This window comes from Saccoglossus kowalevskii, chromosome 5 (genome assembly GCF_978046115.1).
Source record: "Saccoglossus kowalevskii chromosome 5, keSacKowa6.1, whole genome shotgun sequence".
NCBI classification, from domain to species: Eukaryota; Metazoa; Hemichordata; class Enteropneusta; family Harrimaniidae; genus Saccoglossus; species Saccoglossus kowalevskii.
In genome coordinates, this window is record NC_140645.1 from 43,427,979 (window position 1) to 43,448,041 (window position 20,063).

At 37.7% G+C, this 20,063-nt stretch overlaps 1 protein-coding gene across 1 annotated transcript in view; it reads right to left on the minus strand.

Annotated features, from left to right (window-relative positions):
- The window catches only part of LOC102808115 (neural cell adhesion molecule 2-like), a 72,796-nt gene extending 53,202 nt beyond the window's left edge, over positions 1 to 19,594 (minus strand). The window contains exon 1 of the mRNA XM_085499446.1: positions 19,455 to 19,594. Coding sequence (XP_085355572.1) covers positions 19,455 to 19,530 — 76 coding nt within the window. The 5' untranslated portion in view covers positions 19,531 to 19,594. The remainder of the gene's footprint in view (positions 1 to 19,454) is intronic.
- Positions 19,595 to 20,063: the final 469 nt, after the last annotated feature.

Here is a 20,063-nt window from a genome sequence, read left to right on the forward strand (position 1 = left end):
TACATAATGCACGTGTTACCGGGCCATTCAGTGTACATAATGTACGCGTTCCCGAGCCATTCACTGTACTTAATGTACGCGTTACCGAGCCATTCATTGTACATAATGTACGCGTTACCGGGCCATTCAGTGTACATAAAGCACGCGTTACCGGGCCATTCAGTGTACATAATGCACGTGTTCCCGAGCCATTCATTGTACATAATGTACGCGTTACCGGGCCATTCACTGTACATAATGTACGCGTTACTGGGCCATTCAGTGTATATAAAGCACGCGTTACCGGGCCATTCAGTGTACGTAATGCACGTGTTCCCGAGCCATTCATTGTACATAATGTACGCGTTACCGGGCCATTCACTGTACATAATGCACGCGTTACCGGGCCATTCAGTGTACATAAAGCACGCGTTACCGGGCCATTCAGTGTACATAATGCACGCGTTACCGGGCCATTCACTGTACATAATGCACGCGTTACCGGGCCATTCACTGTACATAATGCACGCGTTACCGGGCCATTCACTGTACATGATGCACGCGTTACCGGGCCATTCACTGTACATAATGCACGCGTTACCGGGCCATTCACTGTACATAATGCACGCGTTACCGGGCCATTCAGTGTACATAATGCACGTGTTCCCGAGCCATTCATTATACATAATACATGCGTTCCCGAGCCATTCACTGTACCATAGAGCTTAGAAAGAGGTCTATGACTGTACATAACACCCTCATTCTCAAACCTCACTGGCGAGCGGGTTTCCTGCGGTAATAACTGGATACAAATAACGCAGGAAATACTTCCTTCAAAATAAAAGAACCCCATATTTTTAGTAACCATCATTCACTCACAATGAATATCTGCTTCCAAATGTCAGTATGGCACCGACACTAAGCATTCAGTATCACACCGACACTAAGCATTCATTGTAATGCTACCCTGTAAATTATGACGTCACCGATGTAATGCTCTCTGTGACGAGTCAAAAAAAAAGCGGAGTTGAACTCTAAACCGTCCGTCAATATTATACAGACTGATAACGTAATTTTGGTGTTATGGTGATTACGGGAAATCGCTGACAGGTAAAAAGGAATTTTATTAAACTATTACTGGTCAGAAAAATGTAAAATAGACTTTTAAAAGCTGCTATAGTTTGTTTTACCGAAAACAAATATTTCACGCGCACCGTTATGGTCATAACATTCACAAAACAGTTATATATACCATCTGATTCCCAGTCAAAGTTGAAAAAACAATATTTGTACAAAAAAAGTAAAATACAAAATTTGGGCAGGAAAAAACTTGAAATGAAGAAGAGAATAGTCTACTGTTAGAAATGTAAATGTGGAATTATATGATAAGACGTGATTTGCTGGAATATTCCCAGTTACCATCCTAAAGTGATTGATTATACGTCACTATATCGTCAATAATAGAACGGAACGTGATTGCCAGTCAGCTGATATTATCAAAGAGCTGAACGTGTGATTTTTTTTCATTGTTAGGTGTAGACAGATATTTACATAAATCAATTAATTCAGTATTAGGTATGAGTCCAAACATGCAGTTGATCGCATGCGCGGATGCTATACAGTTATGTGCGCAGATGCATAACCCAGTTGCGTGCGCAGGTGCGATCCAGTTGTGCGCACAGATGCATGGTCCAGTGGTGTGCGCAGTTTTATGGTCAATTTGTGCGCGTAGATGCGATTCAGTTGTATATGTAGATGATTTTGGTTAATGTACGCTATTAACCATGTTTAGCGTAAAAAATAATGTAGTGGGTTCGACATTCAAAAATCGTAAAATGTGCTCCCATGTTGCATCCAATGCTTCTTGAGAATAGTAGCGCCATGCATTAACCAATAGCTATGCAATATTTACGACAGAAAGCCGCAAAGTAAAAATTAAATTCGGCTTGAGCTTAGCAGCCAGTGTGTGAAATGGTCTGACAGATTCAGTCAGGTCGTGTTGTAAATCACCCCGGTGATTTAAATGAGGTGATAAGCTTTAGGTGGCTGAACCATTAGTCTCAGTGGTATCTCTTGGCAGTTCAGCGCCGTACAGGGAATCGTGATTAAATCCGTCGCCGGCAGACGATGTGTAGGGGATAGATCTATCATTTCCATATGTGTTGGTTAATGGCAGAAGATCACGACACATCGTAGGCTCATATTCGAAATGTAACGAGTGGGGCGTTGCAGACACCACATTTGCACAATTTTGTATATTTCAATCTAGGGCCATCGTACTGTCGCAATTTGGCTTCTCATGCTGGTCACTATAATAGGAGGTATGTAATGGCAATCTTGAGCTTCAACCTGAGCTTGCTCAGAGTCAACCTGAGCACCAACTTGAGCTCCAACTTGAGCTTGGGAAATTGTTTACAGCAGAAGCTCAAAACAAAGTTGGGTCACCTACACTGAGCTCCAACCTGAGCAGTGTTCTCCCCAGAAAAATGTATCAGAGTGGCGGCTAATTTGCATATAATTTACATATCATTAGCATTTGTCTGAAGATAAAGAAAACAATAATGACAGGCTTGCATGGATGAAAATGTGTCTTTATTTTTTAACAAATTTATGTAGAAGATTAAATGAATCTGCTGCTGTGTGATTTCTATGTAATGTTGATTCTTCGGACTTTCATGGAAGCCCAGTGATCTGCAGCTTTTGAGAACGCCGTGATTTTCTTTGCTTCCCACTTCTATTAAATGACATGGCCTTCTTGTGCATCTCCGAGTGTGCGTGTTTATCGATAGCATATTTCGTAATAGTTATACATGGCATAGAATTCCATACCAAAGAACTATTTCTGGATGTTTTTAAGTTGAATTTTCCACATATGTGTCACAGCATTCCTAAAAGATAAGAAATAGGAGCGAATCAATACTTGTATTTAAAAAATATCGTCACGATCAACACGAAAATAAACAAATTGCCGCCATTTTGAAAAGTCGCTAAACTTAAAAATTGCCACGATAAACTTTACCCAACTATTTCAAAACACAATACTAGTATTAGTTACTTTGATAAATCGTAGCCAACAATTTTTGAACTTCCAGAAAGAAGGTCGTTTCCAAAAAAATGTTTCGACGATCGGCAAAAAATGAAGCCATACAAAAATTTACTAAACTAGGTCAAAACTCGCTTCCAAGTAAAACGCTACAAATAAATACTTTTTTTACCTTTGCCATCGGATGTTTCTCTCAGCCACGTATATTTTGTTGTCCATTGTGCATCAAATCTAGAGTTTATTTCTTTGCACTTTTCGTTGTAACATCATCTTGGACACGTTTAGTACCACTGCCGACAGGGGTACCGGTGACCGCGTTGCTGGTGGGTTTATCGCTCGCAACCAGGGGCCCAGCAGGGCGTTCTACGCGGAACCACAACGTAATATTTCTGCTGTTTGACATCGTTGCTTCTTCCAGCCAAATAGGCTACTGAGAAAATACTCGCTATTACCCCAATTAAATAGGGCGAAAGTGTTTATTGTCGAAGTACGAAGCTGTATTAGTCCATTGTCTTTGCGTAATCACTGACATGTTTCCATTCACACCTGATTTGGCTCACAGTACCGGACGCTGATGACGCTGACTAACAGATTCGCACGTGTATTAACAAGCTAAAAGAAAGAGTAACAGGAAATGCCACAGAGTAGCGGGCAATCTCTCAGAGTAGCGGCATAAATAATGGAGTAGCGGCCCCGCTACGCTAAAACGCTTTGGGGAGAACACTGCTGAGCATCTATAAGATTACATCAGCACGGTTGAAGTTGAATATTATGTTTCCAATACAGCAATTGCCCAAGAGTTTTGTTACGGTCAACTGCCGAACCCGAGAAAATGCCAAACGTCACGTACATAAGACCGAATATATTTCTTGAAATATTATGTTGAAAATAAATCTCGCTAAGTGAAAGGGAACTACTTTAATAAAGATTCACAGTACTGGTAAACGCTGTAGCCATTGTTTACTAATCACTCAAACCCGTAAAATATCTTACTTTTACAAGCTACGTTGATATCAATATCTGTATTATGTGGGGATTATATTCATGAGCGCCCAGTAGTAAAACAAAATGCATAGAAATGACTGTTTCACCACAAAAAAATGGTAAGATGTATAATCTGCAAGGTATGCTGAGAAATGTTGTGGTCTCTGCTGTCAATTATTTTCGGTACATGTTTTTCAAAAAACATTATTGTCTCCCACCCACCTCCTAAATGCCAAACATCACAACAAAATGAATGTATCATCTTTTTTTATTCTGAATGTTTCTAACATGAAATGACAACCATGCTTTATCGTACTTAGATCTATGTCCATTCTTAGGATATGACTTCAATAAAGACTACCGTATTATTATTATTATGAAGTACAATATTCGCTTCACCTTTCTGTCAATGTATTACTATGATATTTATAGTTTTGTTGTGCTTTTGAGATGTTTTTGTCACTAATGTTTTACCGTTTTTGTTTATGTTTAAACAATCTAAGGTGACTAATCACTAAATAGTCGGCTTTATATATCTGTCATTTTAGGGTACCAGTATTAAGAATTAAAATGCAACAATAGAGAATAATTTGCGGCTTGAGTATATTCACAGTCCCTAGCTCTATCCTGTATAGAGGGGCTGTGGTATTAGACCTTGAGTTTATGTTTGGCCTTAATGTAGCTTGTAATTAAACAAAGCAGGGCATAGTCAAGCCTGGTTTTTACCCATCAAGCTTTGCAAAATTTTAGTTTTTGTTTTGTATAATTTTGGGTAGATAATCAAATTCACTTAAATTACCTGCCTTCAAATATCTATAAATATATATCCCTTTGCTTATAGGTACGCTAATTTTTGTGTTGGTTCAAAAAGCAAGCTGTTAAAAGGGTTAAAATGGTTGGACAACCGGAAGTGCTCTGCCTGCTGCCAAGCTTTAAATTATGACATCACATATTTAAACAATGTTTTATCGGTGCTGTCCAGTGGCGGATCCAGGGGGCGGGAGGGGATTTTTGCGATTTTTGCGATTTTTGCTCCGTAAATTTTAAGCAAAGCTTGGAACCCCACCCCCAATACATTTTGCTGGATATGCCACTGGTGCTGTCTATCTTTAACAGCTAGTGGTTATACCACATCACTACCATTTATCGATAATGAAAATTTGGCAATTTTAGACATATCCAGATTGACGTTGTTGATGGGATGGGCAGAAAAAAAATAGACAGGCTAAAGGGACCTCCCATGCACATTCATCAAATACAATACATTTATTTGAAATAGATAATAAATATACATCCATTAACAAAAAAGATTAGAGATGTATTCAAAATAAATTCTTCTCATATAAATGTCCATGTACGTTATAGATTTAAATGTCCATTTCTGCTCTGCAGTTTTGCTCAAGGAATTGTACCTAGTGTTTATTGGTATTGTCCATGTGTTATAACGATGAAAGTGTTTTGTTCAGGACTTTGAAAGACAACTGTGAGGTCTATGTTACACCTCAGACTACTATAGAAAAGACTAGCAACACCTATTGTTCATTGTTGTATGTGTGAATTGGGGGTATGACGCTGGTAAAAGCTAGAGGAGATGTGTGACACAGCAACCTTGCTAGTAGTTTATTGACACATGTTTACCCAAAGATCGTGTGTTTTCGTAATGTATGTCATTCTTTTGCCAAACGCACAGGCATACATTAATTTCTAAACAGACATGAAATCTGAGTTTTGACCTTTTGATCGTCGTTGTTTCTGTTAAATAATAAAACTGAAGATCAATTACATAATAATATATTACATTTCTTCATGAATTGTCATCTCCACAGCAATTATCGAGATGAAATGAAGAAAAATATTGTACTCACTAAAGAAATGGATAATAAACAAAAAAACATTTATATTTCTGATGAGCAATAATAACCAAGATATAATTAAACAAGTAGGGAAGTATATTTACAGATCTTTTGAAATCATAAATGAAATTTCTTTATAAATTCTTACTATACATACTTATATATAACTTTCATTTACTACCGGTAAATTACTTTTCTCTTATTATTAACTGACTCAACTTTATTTTATTACTTTATTGCTGTTGACTGATAGAAAAATTGTATTTCTAAGGATTCAATAAAGTTTATTATGATTATTTTAAAAAAATCGGTCAATTTTTGGATAAGTCATTTTTAATTTTTCCTTTTCAGAATAAAACAAGTCATTGAAAATGACACAGTCCCCATTAAGTTCTCTTTGTGCTCGTCATATTAAAGCGGAGGGGTTGTCGCGAGCATGTCCTTGAAACTTGAGTTCCAAGTGGCGTATACAACAGATTGTTTATTTACATCAAAACACTTGTTTCGTGTCATAGTAATATAGCCAAAATAAAAACAGCCGTTATTCAGCCATCTTTGATCTGATTATGAAACACACTGATATGTATGATGTATGTGCCAAATACGAATGAAAATGGTACATAAATTGTGGAAATATAGTAGTAAGGCCAAAAAGTCAGATGGCTGTCAATCGGCCATCCTTGACCAGATTTTGAAACAAATTGTCATGAACATGCATCCTAACATGTATAAAGTACATGTATGTGCCAAATTTGAATGAAAACTGACAGAGCACGTCCAAGATACCGCATAAAAAAACAAAAACAAGATGCCTGCCAGTCGACCATCTTTGATCCAATTGCGAAATAAATCGTCATGGACATGTATCCTAACATGTATAATCTATGTACCAAGTTTGAATGACAACTGACAAAGCATGTCCAAAATACAACATTTTCAAAAAACAAGATGGCTGCCAGTCGGCCATTTTGAATGGAATCGCTAAACCACTGCATGTGCATATGTCCCACATAAGGTACTAGGCACATGCAAAGAATGAACGGAATCGGTCCACAGGATTCTGAAATATGACGTTGGATAGACTGACGCACAGACAGACGCACACACGGACGGTCGGACGGACAGACTCAGGAACTCACAGACGATCGGGGACATGTATCCTAACATGTATGATCTATATACTAAATTTGAATGAAAACTGACAAAGCATGTCCAAAATACGACATTTTCAAAAAACAAGATGGCTGCCAGTCGGCCATCTTTGATCCAATTGTGAAATAAATCATCATGGACATGTATCCTAACATGTATAATCTATGTACCAAGTTTGAATGAAAACTGGCAAAGCATGTCCAAAATACAACATTTTCAAAAAACAAGATGGCTGCCAGTCGGCCATTTTAAATCGAATCGCTAAACCACTGCATGTGCATATGTCCAACATAAAGTACTAGGCACATGCAAAGAATGAACGGAATCGGTCCAAGGGATTCTGAGATATGACTCCGGACGGACGCACGGACGCACAGACGCACGGACACACGGACGGACGGAGACCGAATTATAAGTCCCCGTTTTCGGACTTCGTCCGAACGGGGACTAATAAATTACCGGTATAACAGCAGAAATAAAGATTAGAATAAAACAGGAAACATGTTCCATACGTGTGGAACAACTGCTTTAATGGGTGACTTAAATCGAGCTGATTTGATCTTAGATGCTCAGGTTGGAGCTCAGTGTTGGCGCTCCAACTTCGTTTTGAGTTTCTGCTGTGAACATTTTCCCAAGCTCAAGTTGAAGCTCAGGGTGGAGCTCAAGTTGGAGCTCAGGTTGACTCTGAGCAAGCTCAGGTTGAAGCTCAAGATTGCCATTACATACCTGATAATAGTTAAGCAGCACGAAATCTCTGAAAAATTACCACGTAATTTTAAGTGAGAGTGGTCGACTTTTAGCGACATTTGACAAAATAACCCAATTTTTAAAATACAAACATTTCAAAAGACCATTTTACCCCCAAAAGGTAACTTTTAGCCAACATCATTTTCTTTTGTCTCTCATACGCAGTCAAATCAATTAACGTAATGCTACTTTTATTTTTCGTACTACATGTATATTATATTATTTGTGTATGTTTATTCAGTGCATGGCATCTCATTAATGGATGCGCCGTTTTTAAATGAATTAATTACAACTACTTGCGATTGCACTTTGATGTCCTGTACAGAAAACAAAGAAGCATTAATAGACCATCTCCCGTTCACTCTGATGTCCCACATTATGCGTGAAATCGAGCTTAAAAGCAGGACAAACAAAGGTCATAGCGTCACAGTGCCGTCAACCCTTCGCATGAGATTCGACTATGGAATGTACTAAGTGATTCGACAAACGTGAAAGTATTTTGGGGATATTTCTACGCTTAATATACACATTTGATGATGGTCAATGTTTCTATAGTAACCGTATCTTAATACCATATCCTTTCTGAAATATCGGAAATTTAATATTTGACTTTAACAAAAAAGAGATTAAAGCTCAAAGTCAAATCATTTGATTTTTGTGACAGAACGTTTGATTCACGTCTTTCAAATTCATCTATTGCGCGAGATCTTGCAGTGGACAGAAAGCAAACTTGTTAACAAACATACAAATATATCGAGTCCCAGTCGTGACCATACCACAAGATATGTATTTCCTCTCTGAATAATGTATTCACACTAAGTATGATTTAGTGACAATTGTGCTATAGTTGCACTCCATAAATAAAACATTGTTTTTAATATTATGATAGAGGATCTGTGATATTATCAATCAGAAAGAAACATCAGAGGAGGGAGGAGACTAAAGTAAAATATGAAAGCACACGTTGATAATATGCATGTTGGTCTTTGTAACCCCTAACATAAAGTAATAATATATTTAATTAGCCGCTGACACATTAATAGTCAACTCAATGATGTCGCACTACTTTTTGGCGCGCATGTTTTATGCATTTGAGACAACTAAATATAGAAATAACGTAACCTTGTTAATTTCAGGGTATTTCAACTCAATTATTTATCGTTCTCACGACATATCATATATTCCTCAATATGCGGCGACGTGTTTAAATTGATTTTAATAGACCATTTGGCAGTTTTCTGAGCATGTCTGTCCGATTAAGTCAGCAATTATTAGGCTCGTTCAAAGCGTATTTCAGGATTTCTCACCGTTTAAAATTAAACACACAGGTGTATGCCATGCAGTGGTTTGTTAAATCCACATTGAGACAACTATCTTAGCGTACATTGCATGACTGGCCTCGAACGAGACTGAATAGAATTGTGAAATGTATGACGTACAAAATAAATGCATTTGATTCGTACATCGAATTTCTAGTCAAAATGGTCTCACCATTTACCAAAATTATTCTACATAAAAGTATTCGTACCAGATTGATATTAATCCCCAAGTTAGAGCAAAAATACAAATGACTTTGAGTTAATACGATTGGCTAAATACATGCAATAATTTCAATCGTTGTCAGGGTATTACAAGAGCAAGAGAATTTGTATGCAGAGATTTTATTAGTGTATTGGTTGTTTGTTGTAACAATTACAAGATATTTGTGCAGCTCCATACCGGTATTGTAACAGCCACTTATACATGCGCCCACGGACACCGACAGACAATGCATTTCGTGACACATTATGAGAGACCTTACGCCCACACGAGTTCATACCGACTAGGTACCATGAAAACACAGGTACAATGGATTGCAACACAACACACATGTATGCGAGTGACATGTTATGAAACTGGGCTGAGTAGCACATCACCCACATGATGCGTGGGAAGGTGACACCTGACACTCGGAATCAGTGAAAGAGATAACCTTATCATTGTATTCTAAGTAAAATGTATTAATCATGAACCCAGCTGCATGAACCAAAAAGGTATTTCGAAATAATGTATTTTATTTTCACTGACATTAAATTTCACTATTTAGATGCTTTGAGTGATTTCACTAGGTTTTAAATTCATGAACTTGGCAGCAGGGAAACAATGAGTTCTATTGTTATTTCACATGTTTACGTGGATTTAATTTAGCGATTTTACAAATAATTAATACTTGTAATATCCAATCTGATTAGGCGTTTTGTGTCATGTACTTTGACCGCGTGATTGATTGAGCGACACGGAGGAGTCGAGTCTGCAACTTTTAGATTGATGTATTGTTGTTGTCTTTGTTTTGTTTTTATGAGCGGGGACTGGTTAGCAAAATAGAAACCCCCTTTATAAGCAAAACTAAAACATAATTTCGAACCTGACCAGAGTTTGCTATTTGAAATGGAGGGGTAGCAGCACTTAAAATGGAGGGGCATCTAACATACGGGTCGCTGATTGTAGACACATTAATATCAGTTGACTCTATTAACCCTGTATCTATGTATGCAGGCCCTTAGCTTGCTACATACTATGACATAACATTCTTATTTGAATTATTAATAAAATATTGCTTTCAAATAACCAACCGTAACCAACCTATGTCATAGTAATCAAACTTTACCTGGTATAAACATAAGAATGGCAACGTTCTAGTGATTATCAATCTCCACAGTATGTGTATGTGCCGGGATAGAGGGGAAAGATTTTGCAGACTTAGAACTGAATCACAGTACCGATCAAGTTCAATGGGATTTCAACAACTTGACAACCTCGATTGAACATCTTTTTATTGAAAATGACATGTTAACACTACTTCGATATTCCTATTCACATTCATCTGTAATTCATAGTTTTGTAAATATGTTTTGACGTTTTTGGTTACAAATACCATTTTTTGTTGGAAAATTACTGCATTCACAGCGTTACTATGATAATGTGATTATCTACGTGACTGTGTAGTTATGTAAAACTTGGAAATATCCAACGTGACTGTGTGTTCTATTCACTACATATAAAATATGCATACATGCAGAAGGCGCTATTCTAAATTACATTCAAAATTCCGCCATAGCGCCATTGTGAAGCTTTTTTTATTTTACAAAACTAACAAACACGGAAATGACACAATTGTTTAAGTTTTCCGTAGTTTCTACAATTTCAAAACGGCCGACATATTGTTTGAGTTATGTGCGTTTCAGCTCTATGCTTAGCCTGGCAACTCATTGTTATACCTTAATGATAAAAATACATTCTGTCTGATCGTTCATCTGTAGATGAATATTTCATCGATAAAGCTAAATCACTCGTAAAGCCCACGGGACTCGTGCCAGTCTGAATACAGGTCATAAGAAATAGACCACATCTGACGCTGTCGTGAGATTGTTCTGATCTGCGTATAGATAAAAAATCATTTCAATTCAGCAGACAATGACTCTTCCCATTATCTCATTTCGATTACAATTGCATTTATATATATCGAACTTTAAGAGGTATGACATGGCCATGAAGGATTAGTTTTGTTACATATTTTTTTTAATCTTTAATAAATCTTAGCTTTAGGTTAAATATATAGAAAAGGAGCACACTGAAACGTAGACTATTATTGTGAAAGTAGAAGAATAACATTTTGATTGTTGGGGAAACCAGACATTTACAGACAAATAAATATATAATACCGACTATTATAATTAATTTTTTTTTTTTAATTTTAGCGTTTAAATTTATTTGCATTCAAGTTTAGCTCATTAAATTACTCACTAAGCCTAAATTTTACTGTGATTACGCAAACAATTTTCATCTTAATTTGTCGTACCGAGTACCATTTTGAGAAATATAATTTGCCCGTTTCCATGGTAACCAATCACCTCCAATTAAAGCGTCTATTTTGTTTTAATAGCTTAGTGTCGCATGTACATAATTACGGTTTATATAAAAAGTGCCTACATTTAGCTCAACGATAAAAGCATCACGAGACGGAGGCGAATAAATCATATAGCAACACGACTGTGAATGAACTGGTAGTACTCAGATATGTAGATTCACTCGTTGAGCTATTCATATTTATACTCAGTATGTAGAAAGTATATAAATTGGGATTGGGATTGGAATTTATTTTCGAAATTTAAATCCAGTGAAAATACTCCCTTTTCCGATATATGTTACATTCAACTTATCAAAAATCTGTGAAAATAAAGTATGGTAAAGTACATAGAAAAGTCGGCGGCGGTCTTTGTAGTACAATATTTTCAAACCATTCGTAGATATCAAATGTGAGTTACAAGTTGGGGGGTGCGAGTTGGGGAAGACGGCTGGTAGTTAACTCGGATATGGGAACACTGATGGCAGAAGGCTCGGGTACGGGAACACTGATGATAGTAAACTCGGGCACGGGAACACTGCTGCTAGTAGGCTCGGATACGGGAACACTGCTGATAGTAAGCTTGGGTACGGGAACACGGCTGTTAGTAGGCTTGTGTATGGGATCACTGCTGCTGGTAGGCTCGGATATGGGAACACTGCTGCTAGTAGGCCCAGATACAGGAACACTGTTGCTAGTAGGTTCAGATATGGGAACACTTCTGCTAGTAGACTCGGGTACGAGAACGCTACTAATAGTAGACTGCTGCTCGCATATTAATTTTCGTCATATTGTGCACTCCGCTGTGAGAGATTTACGAGATCTACATGACGTCATAAAATATGACCATCAGTAATAATAGAATAATCTCATTAGTCAGATTCATATGCAAATATTGTAGTTTACATTGCAGCACATTACAGCTATAAAAATAGGTGACGAAATAGTTCATATCTTTTTTATTCAGCGACTACATTTATCGTAACTATGCGGAAAAGGTACTGAAAATCACAACAAAAACTACATATCTTGTGCTAATGGACGTTACGATTGTTGACTTAGACAAATTATTCCCGTATTTCAGGATTACAAAAGACAATTCATATTGTTGGAGTAAGGTGCAGGAGACAGATCACGTGATTGATCGTAAGTACCTTTCCCAGAGTTCAAAAGTCAGGTGATTATAATTTGATTGTGTATTGGTCATGGCTCTCGGGTCAACATCAAATGATCACGAAGATAGAGGGATTATCGTACTTGGTATCATGGAGTCACCATGACGGCAAAGATTCAATCAGAGTTCCCGTCTTCCGTCGTGGGGATACACGATATTGTTGTATTCATGTACATTTTGGAGACTAATGATAGAACATCTCCCAATTGAATATTAAAAAGTAATTTAGCATGTCCCTGTCTGTTTAGAGGGTCTACTGGTGATACAAGTTTCTTAAAGCTTGTTAAATTGCACGTGGAATTGGATAGATAGTGTGCACCGGAAAATTCTCGTTATCTGGTTTCCACTATTGTGCGCAAGATGTACTTCTGCATCAGAATAGCCATGACAACGATACACTTTCAATACCAATCGGTGTTGTCGCAGTGTTGGTTCCTATAACGCTGATATCCCCAGTAGTTTTCTATTCTCCCATCGCGTTTCTTGGCCTAATAGCATGGTTAGATATCAAGGATTGGGCGGGATGCCATGGCTCAGTTCATTAAGACCAGACAGAGACTGTATTGGGAGCATTTATATCTTCTATGGGAGATATTATGAGTTAATAAATATTATTATTATGATTACTATTTTTTATAGAATGATTTAAACAGCAGGCCATAAACTACATCTCAGTTTTGTTGTAGTGTGTATCAAACCGAATAAAGTGACACAGAGCTATAAAGTAGAAGTATTCCTACCACTCCCGTAAGTGGACAACTGTCTGATTTGACGCATTTATAAATACTTGGTCTTGCGCAACGCTATGTTTGGCTCTCGTCGACAAGCACTGTGTTAAATGGACTCGGCTATTTATTTTTTCCAGGTTTTCAAGCCACACACAACTGATTGTGCCTCATTGGCCATCTAACAGCTAACTGTCAGATCAATCAATTTTTCGGCGTATCAACTTCTGCTTCGACTGAATTGAAGAATAATTACATTTTCTGTCACATGGGGTTTGTTTTCTAACTACTAAACCGAATCTGGTAGAATTCTGTTAGCGCTGGATTATAACTATATCGCGATTAATGCTACTTTCCGATTCTTTTCATTCTTAATTGAATAAAAACAATGATATAGAGATATGACTTTACAATTGAAAAGCACCATTTTGTTGTACACAAAATGGCCGACATCGTCATTAATTGGAGTTTTCATTGGTTTTCGTGAACTGCACTTGACTGGAGAGTTCACCGGACACCTGTAACGACCAATCTCCTCACAAACATAATCTTTTTACACATTTTTATCGCGTGGTCACTGACCTTCCAAATGGTTCATGAAAGTTGATTTAACACTTTGCACTCTGGTTACATAAATATTGATCCCACGCAGTGAATCAATTATCACCTCTTTACAAAAATAATATCATAATTGTTCAGGCCTTGACTATAGGAGGAATGATATCATGAACCTGGTATGCATAGGAAGGTCAAAGTTCACCAAACAATGGTATTCTCGACTGACACCTTTACGATACTATTACATCACCACAAACCTACGTCCGACCCACGTATTCCAGTTGTTCAAACAATGTGACACCTGACTGTATTGTACTTGTATTATTCACGACATATCCAACAAATACCATCCACTCCCACACTATAAATGGATGTTTATGTCATACTAACTGAAGGACAAACGAATTGAATAATGATACTAAATTAGATAAACGGCGCACAAATTCCACTCCTGGCAACTATCGTTGCTCGTACGAAATCCAATTAGTGGATATATGTTTGTGTCAGATTTTATATTCGCGGTAATGCTGACGTCTCTCCGTAACGGCATGTTAAGTTCGTATGCCGATATTACTTGATGACAATATGGTGATAGCCAGGAACGGCCAAGTTTAACAATATTGTACAGAAACCGACACATGTACGACATTCAATCACAGTGAATCGACAACCAGAAAATCCAGTTCAAACGGCGAGAAAGTGAAACATCGAGGTCAATGACTAGTTTTACGATAGTTCAATGTGACGTATTTACAGGTGCGTTTCTTGCATGTGTTTCTCAGCGGCACACAAATAAGTGACAAATAATTCCGTAAAAAAGCGGCGGGAAGTCAAACGGTGTGAAAAATGTTGATTATTCGTAATATACACGAAGAGGAAACGGTGTACAAACATATGTACCAACGAGTCAACACGAAGTTCGTCACGAGTCAACGCAAAGTCAATAAAGAGGTCATCCATCTTGGTCCCACCTGAGCGACCGATTATAGGGGTTGTGACCTCGCGAGAACAGCACGTAAGTAATTTGAGGGCAATTTTACACTGCAAACGGAAACCTGTTTTTGACAGCCAAACTAAGATCACCTACCTATTTCGAAATCTTCTCTCGCAAGATTTGAGTTTATTCATTGATGGTGTTTGAGTTTGAAGGCCGGTTTGTTTATCTTCTTGGCACACCTGCGTTACGAGAAACTAATTTGATAAGGGTAAAAGGTTACACTGGTGATAATTTCTTTGTAATAATCAAGTGCAGACCCAAGTGTTCAGTTTAAAATCAGTGTTTCATTAAACGTGACTAGCAGATGAATTAAGAAAATATATGTTACGGGCAAAGCATTAGAAACTGTGTATGCGAGCGTGACTAGGAAGAAACTTGGTTTTTAGCTCGAGCTAGTTTTAAGCTGTATTTTCTGCCTTCCTCTATTGTGTTGTATTTTGTAATATGAATGTGATATTCTTGGAAATTATTCTGTAGATTTTTTTCAAAATTATGTAAAACATCGAATAATTTCTAAATGAATCTCTGAGGATCAGAGAAGGGGTAAGTCAAAAACACATGTATACATTGTTTGTTCCCTCGATTCAGGGGCCTCTTTTAAACGAGTTAAAAGTTCGATTCGGGATATCATTAACATTCCAGCCTAGAATCGTAAGTTGTTTTAACCAATTTCATCATTTAGGGACCATATTTAAAAAAAAACGAATATGTCATTAAAATTCATAGCAAACAAGACCTGATCTCGTGTTGTGCGATCACATGACATCGTTTTCCGAAGCACCTGGCTCATCGCATTCTTTCACTCGCTAAATATGACTTGCCAAGGTCAGAAGGCGCCACGCGGGGTGATACAATCTGTGACATTTGTTGTTTCACCTGAGCAAGTACTGTAATTGTGATTTCGCCGTGAACCCTGTTATAGTTCAGTTCGTTGATTAATTTGAAGGACATTTTGATATCATGAACTCGTCACTTTATACCTGAACGCAGTTTTGTTTTCAAGTCAGTGAACCAAGTTATAATTATTGTAATTACTCAATTTTACGGGGCCTACCAACTACAGGAACACGTATTTGAGCTCGGATGGCGCGCGCGCGTAAATTTATGACAGGGTGAATCATAGCCTGACAAAGTCGCGTGAGTTGCGCCCTCTGTAGTGCTACAAACCCAACACAGTGAGGTTTGATGCCGTTCGGCCGGCGAAGACACCACTCAGGTCTACATGTCAGGCTAGGTGGGTTATTTTGCCTTTGTTGGTGGCAGTAATAATATAGGGAAAAACCAATATATATTAGGGGAATAGTGGACACGCGCCTATCCAAGTAAAATGTTACAAATATGACTTGAATGTAAACGTCCCGACATTTCTCAAAATCCACAAGAAATTGACACATCCCAATACACATCCCCGATCTTTTCATGCGCAAATTGTAGGTGCAAGTTCTGTCCGAGCCACAGAAACCATATTCCATTTGTGGGTATACCCCAACGAACACTAGCGCCTACATACCAAATGATGCCCTCAAAGTCGCATACAGTTACTTTGCTCAGGGCTTGATTGGAGTAGCTTGTTTGTGAGCAGGTGCTTGGTGATCTCTTCATTTCTAGCTTTCTAAATAAGCTAGATTATAATGACACGCTTAAAAGAAATGTGAGGCTTTTTACGTCAACGACATTCACATCTGCAGCAGGCACAGATTGCCATTTATCGCGCAATATCTTATCATTTGTCATTCGCATGCTTTTAGCGTAACATTTTTAGTTCATTAAGTGCGCTTTTTAGTACTTTTACTGCTGTCATATTAAAGATAAACCGATGAATTATTTCTTGGAGCAATTACATTTTAATTAATGGTGGTTTATTGCCGTACTTTTTGTTCAACATTTGCGTAAGCCGAATGCAAATATTGTAATTCTAGTTTAATGTAAAATTGCCTCTAATTGTGCAATGTTTCAATGAAAAAATAAATAAAAATATTACTTGTTTTTGAAAATTTTGACAGTATTTTATGGAATAGTCTTGTTCATAAAGCAAGAGCAATAGTTTCCAACTTGGGATCGACGAGATCACGCCTAGAAACAATGCATCTTGTTACACCTGAAATCACCCACGTCCTTCCGCAATGACTGAACCCGCTGTATTTTATTTCCCACAATGCATTAGGTTGTATTCAGCAACTACAGTGTCAGAATGATGACGTACCAGTACTCTCTCCCTCTCTCATACTTTGTCCACATATGATTTTACCAGTGTGGCCTCCAAATTAATGTCCGACTTAGAATTCCCAGGTGTGCCATAGATACGTTAATTGCGGTAACGAGTCATAATGCAAGAAGACAGTGATGGCGTAATTGCGCTATAAAACGTCCTACATTCAGTAAGGACTTAACAGAGTCACTTAATAGCTTCCAAATATTAATAATAGATTGCTTAATTCCGATGTATTTCTCAAGTGCATCCTGTATCACCATAATTAATGTTGTATTTGTGTGCACTCTGTCCCTGTGAAAAATTTAACAAACTTAGAGTGCTATTTGCAACTAGTTATTCGACGGTGGTAGAAAGTAATTATGATGTGAGGGGCGGGTGTAACTGGACTTGGATACTTGCTAAAACAAATGCGCCGCGGCGACTCTTATATAATCATCCCCTCATACAGGAACCGGAAGTTACTCACATAAGCAGCGCCCTCAACACAAAGTTCTAATAAATAAATGTAGTTTTAAATTAATTCTTTTAATTAGCTGTCGGATTCAAATCATCTACTGGGACACACCATGCTAAAACAATTACATCACTAACTTTACTTTACTTTAACGAAGCTATTATTAAATTACCATCATTACCCTGGAACTGTGTACGTTGACTCTAAGGAATTGCCCTTTGATTTGCAGCCGACTGCCATCATTTTTCGCGCGCCAAACGTTTTTATGAGCATAGTTTTATCATTATTGTAAATTAATTTGAAGCTAGTCACGACGTCATCAAAACTGCGATAGGCGATAGATCACAGTATTATCGTTTTTTTTAAACATTTGCAAGACTACTCATGAGTTGCAGCCTTTAACTACATTTGTATATACTGTATGCTTCAGTTGGTTTTCGATAACTGGGGAATATGCATCGATAAACTTGAATGACCTCGAAGTAACCGTGGTCGGACACTTCGTATCTCGCATCTCAAGTTGATGGTGTAACATTCCACAAGGTTGTTTAAACACTATTAGCAAGTTCAAACACACTTCAAATTTGAAACATTTTGGCATACTAATAATCCTTTAGACACATAACTATTTTAATCCTTATTTGGCGGTTGCATCACATTTCTCATTCATAACCAAGTTTACACATGCTAAGTATTTGATCAAAGCCCCCCCCCCCCGACAGAGAGTTCCAAAATCATTTATTTGTCTGAAAAATTCGAACACACTAGTTTGGCCTGTAAATCAATCGCATTAAGTGTTTGCAAAGCCGACGATTGTAAAATAAAATGGCATTGTATTTTACTGACTGTTGCCCCGTGAACAAACAGTAGTTATCTGTATCATAACTCACTACATTTAGGAAATATAATAAGTTGACAAAACTGATCCATAAACTGTGTAACATTTCTCGTAAAATGTCCTCGACGCTGCGGGGGGGGGGGGGCACAGATCAGAATGGCGGTATTGGTGAATCACCTGTAAGTATTCTACCTGTCAAATCACCGTATATTATTTCTGATATTGGGGTGGAGTGGAGTGGAGTTCTATAACAGGTATAATTTGGGCGGTATAGGAATTTCCTTGAGGTGAAATTTACTGATCTAATTATGACGCGCCAATTCCGAATGGTTCCGTATCCATGAATAAAACTAGAGAAACATTTACGTACACTACAGAAATCTATAAATACCACAGTTGTGGGATTTACACTTCAAAGATAAAACTATTCAAACGAAGGGGTCATGCTTGTCTGACAGAGCATTTCGATATCTATGAAGAGTTCAATAAACACGCAAAGCGTTGGTGATGACGTCATGCGTCAGTGAATGAGAACGATTTCCAGTTCAGAAGTTCGACCGTACAATAAATTCCAAAGTTGGGAAGTTAAGAAATAATTCAAACGCGATTTTGAATTTCAGAACAAGTCAAAGTGAGAGGTTGTAGATTATTTGGATTAGTTTTTCCCGCCAGGTGAAGTTAGCCGACTTTACCCGGGCTTGATCACATACATAAGTTATAGTAAACTTAGCGATGTACGAGCCCCTGCTATATGAACAAGCATGCTGGATAAACACCGGGGAGTTGTGTACCACCTGCAGGCCTGATATCGCTTATCAGATTTAGAAATGGACATAAAAAATGAATAACACTTACTTGTAATATGTTTGAGTGAAAACATGCAGAGAAGACACGCAACTATCCTGAGTGTATCCATTATACCACGACACATTGACTTCTATAGGAATGGGAATGGTCGGCGGTTATAGTGCACGTCGAAACGAAAATGAAGAAACTGGCTCTTAGGCCCCCTAACGTGCTATTTATTCAAGGCGGTGATTCACTAACGACTGCGAAGAATCTGCCCTCAACGCCCACACACCGCAACCCCCGTAATTTTGAATACAAATATTTATGCAACCGCGTCAAACGAAAGAAGTAAAATGCAAACACAGGTAGAATGTAGAGTTTTTGCAATGTAATCATGTAGGTCGGCATGACATTTTCAAAATAACAACCTCGTTTACCGCTATCAGTGGACTTTGATCTGCGGAACACCTCATTCAATTGAACAGTAATAAACATTGCTTATAAAATAAAACAGTTTTTTGCTTTTTATATTTACTCACTTTTACTAAATAAAGCGACGCGGAAATACGTACTCGTCGGGCTGCAGACAGGTAATCATGTGTGTAAATCAACTTTACTGAATGAACATGTATTTTACAGAACAAAATTCGTCAAGCTGCAAATACAAATGGTACC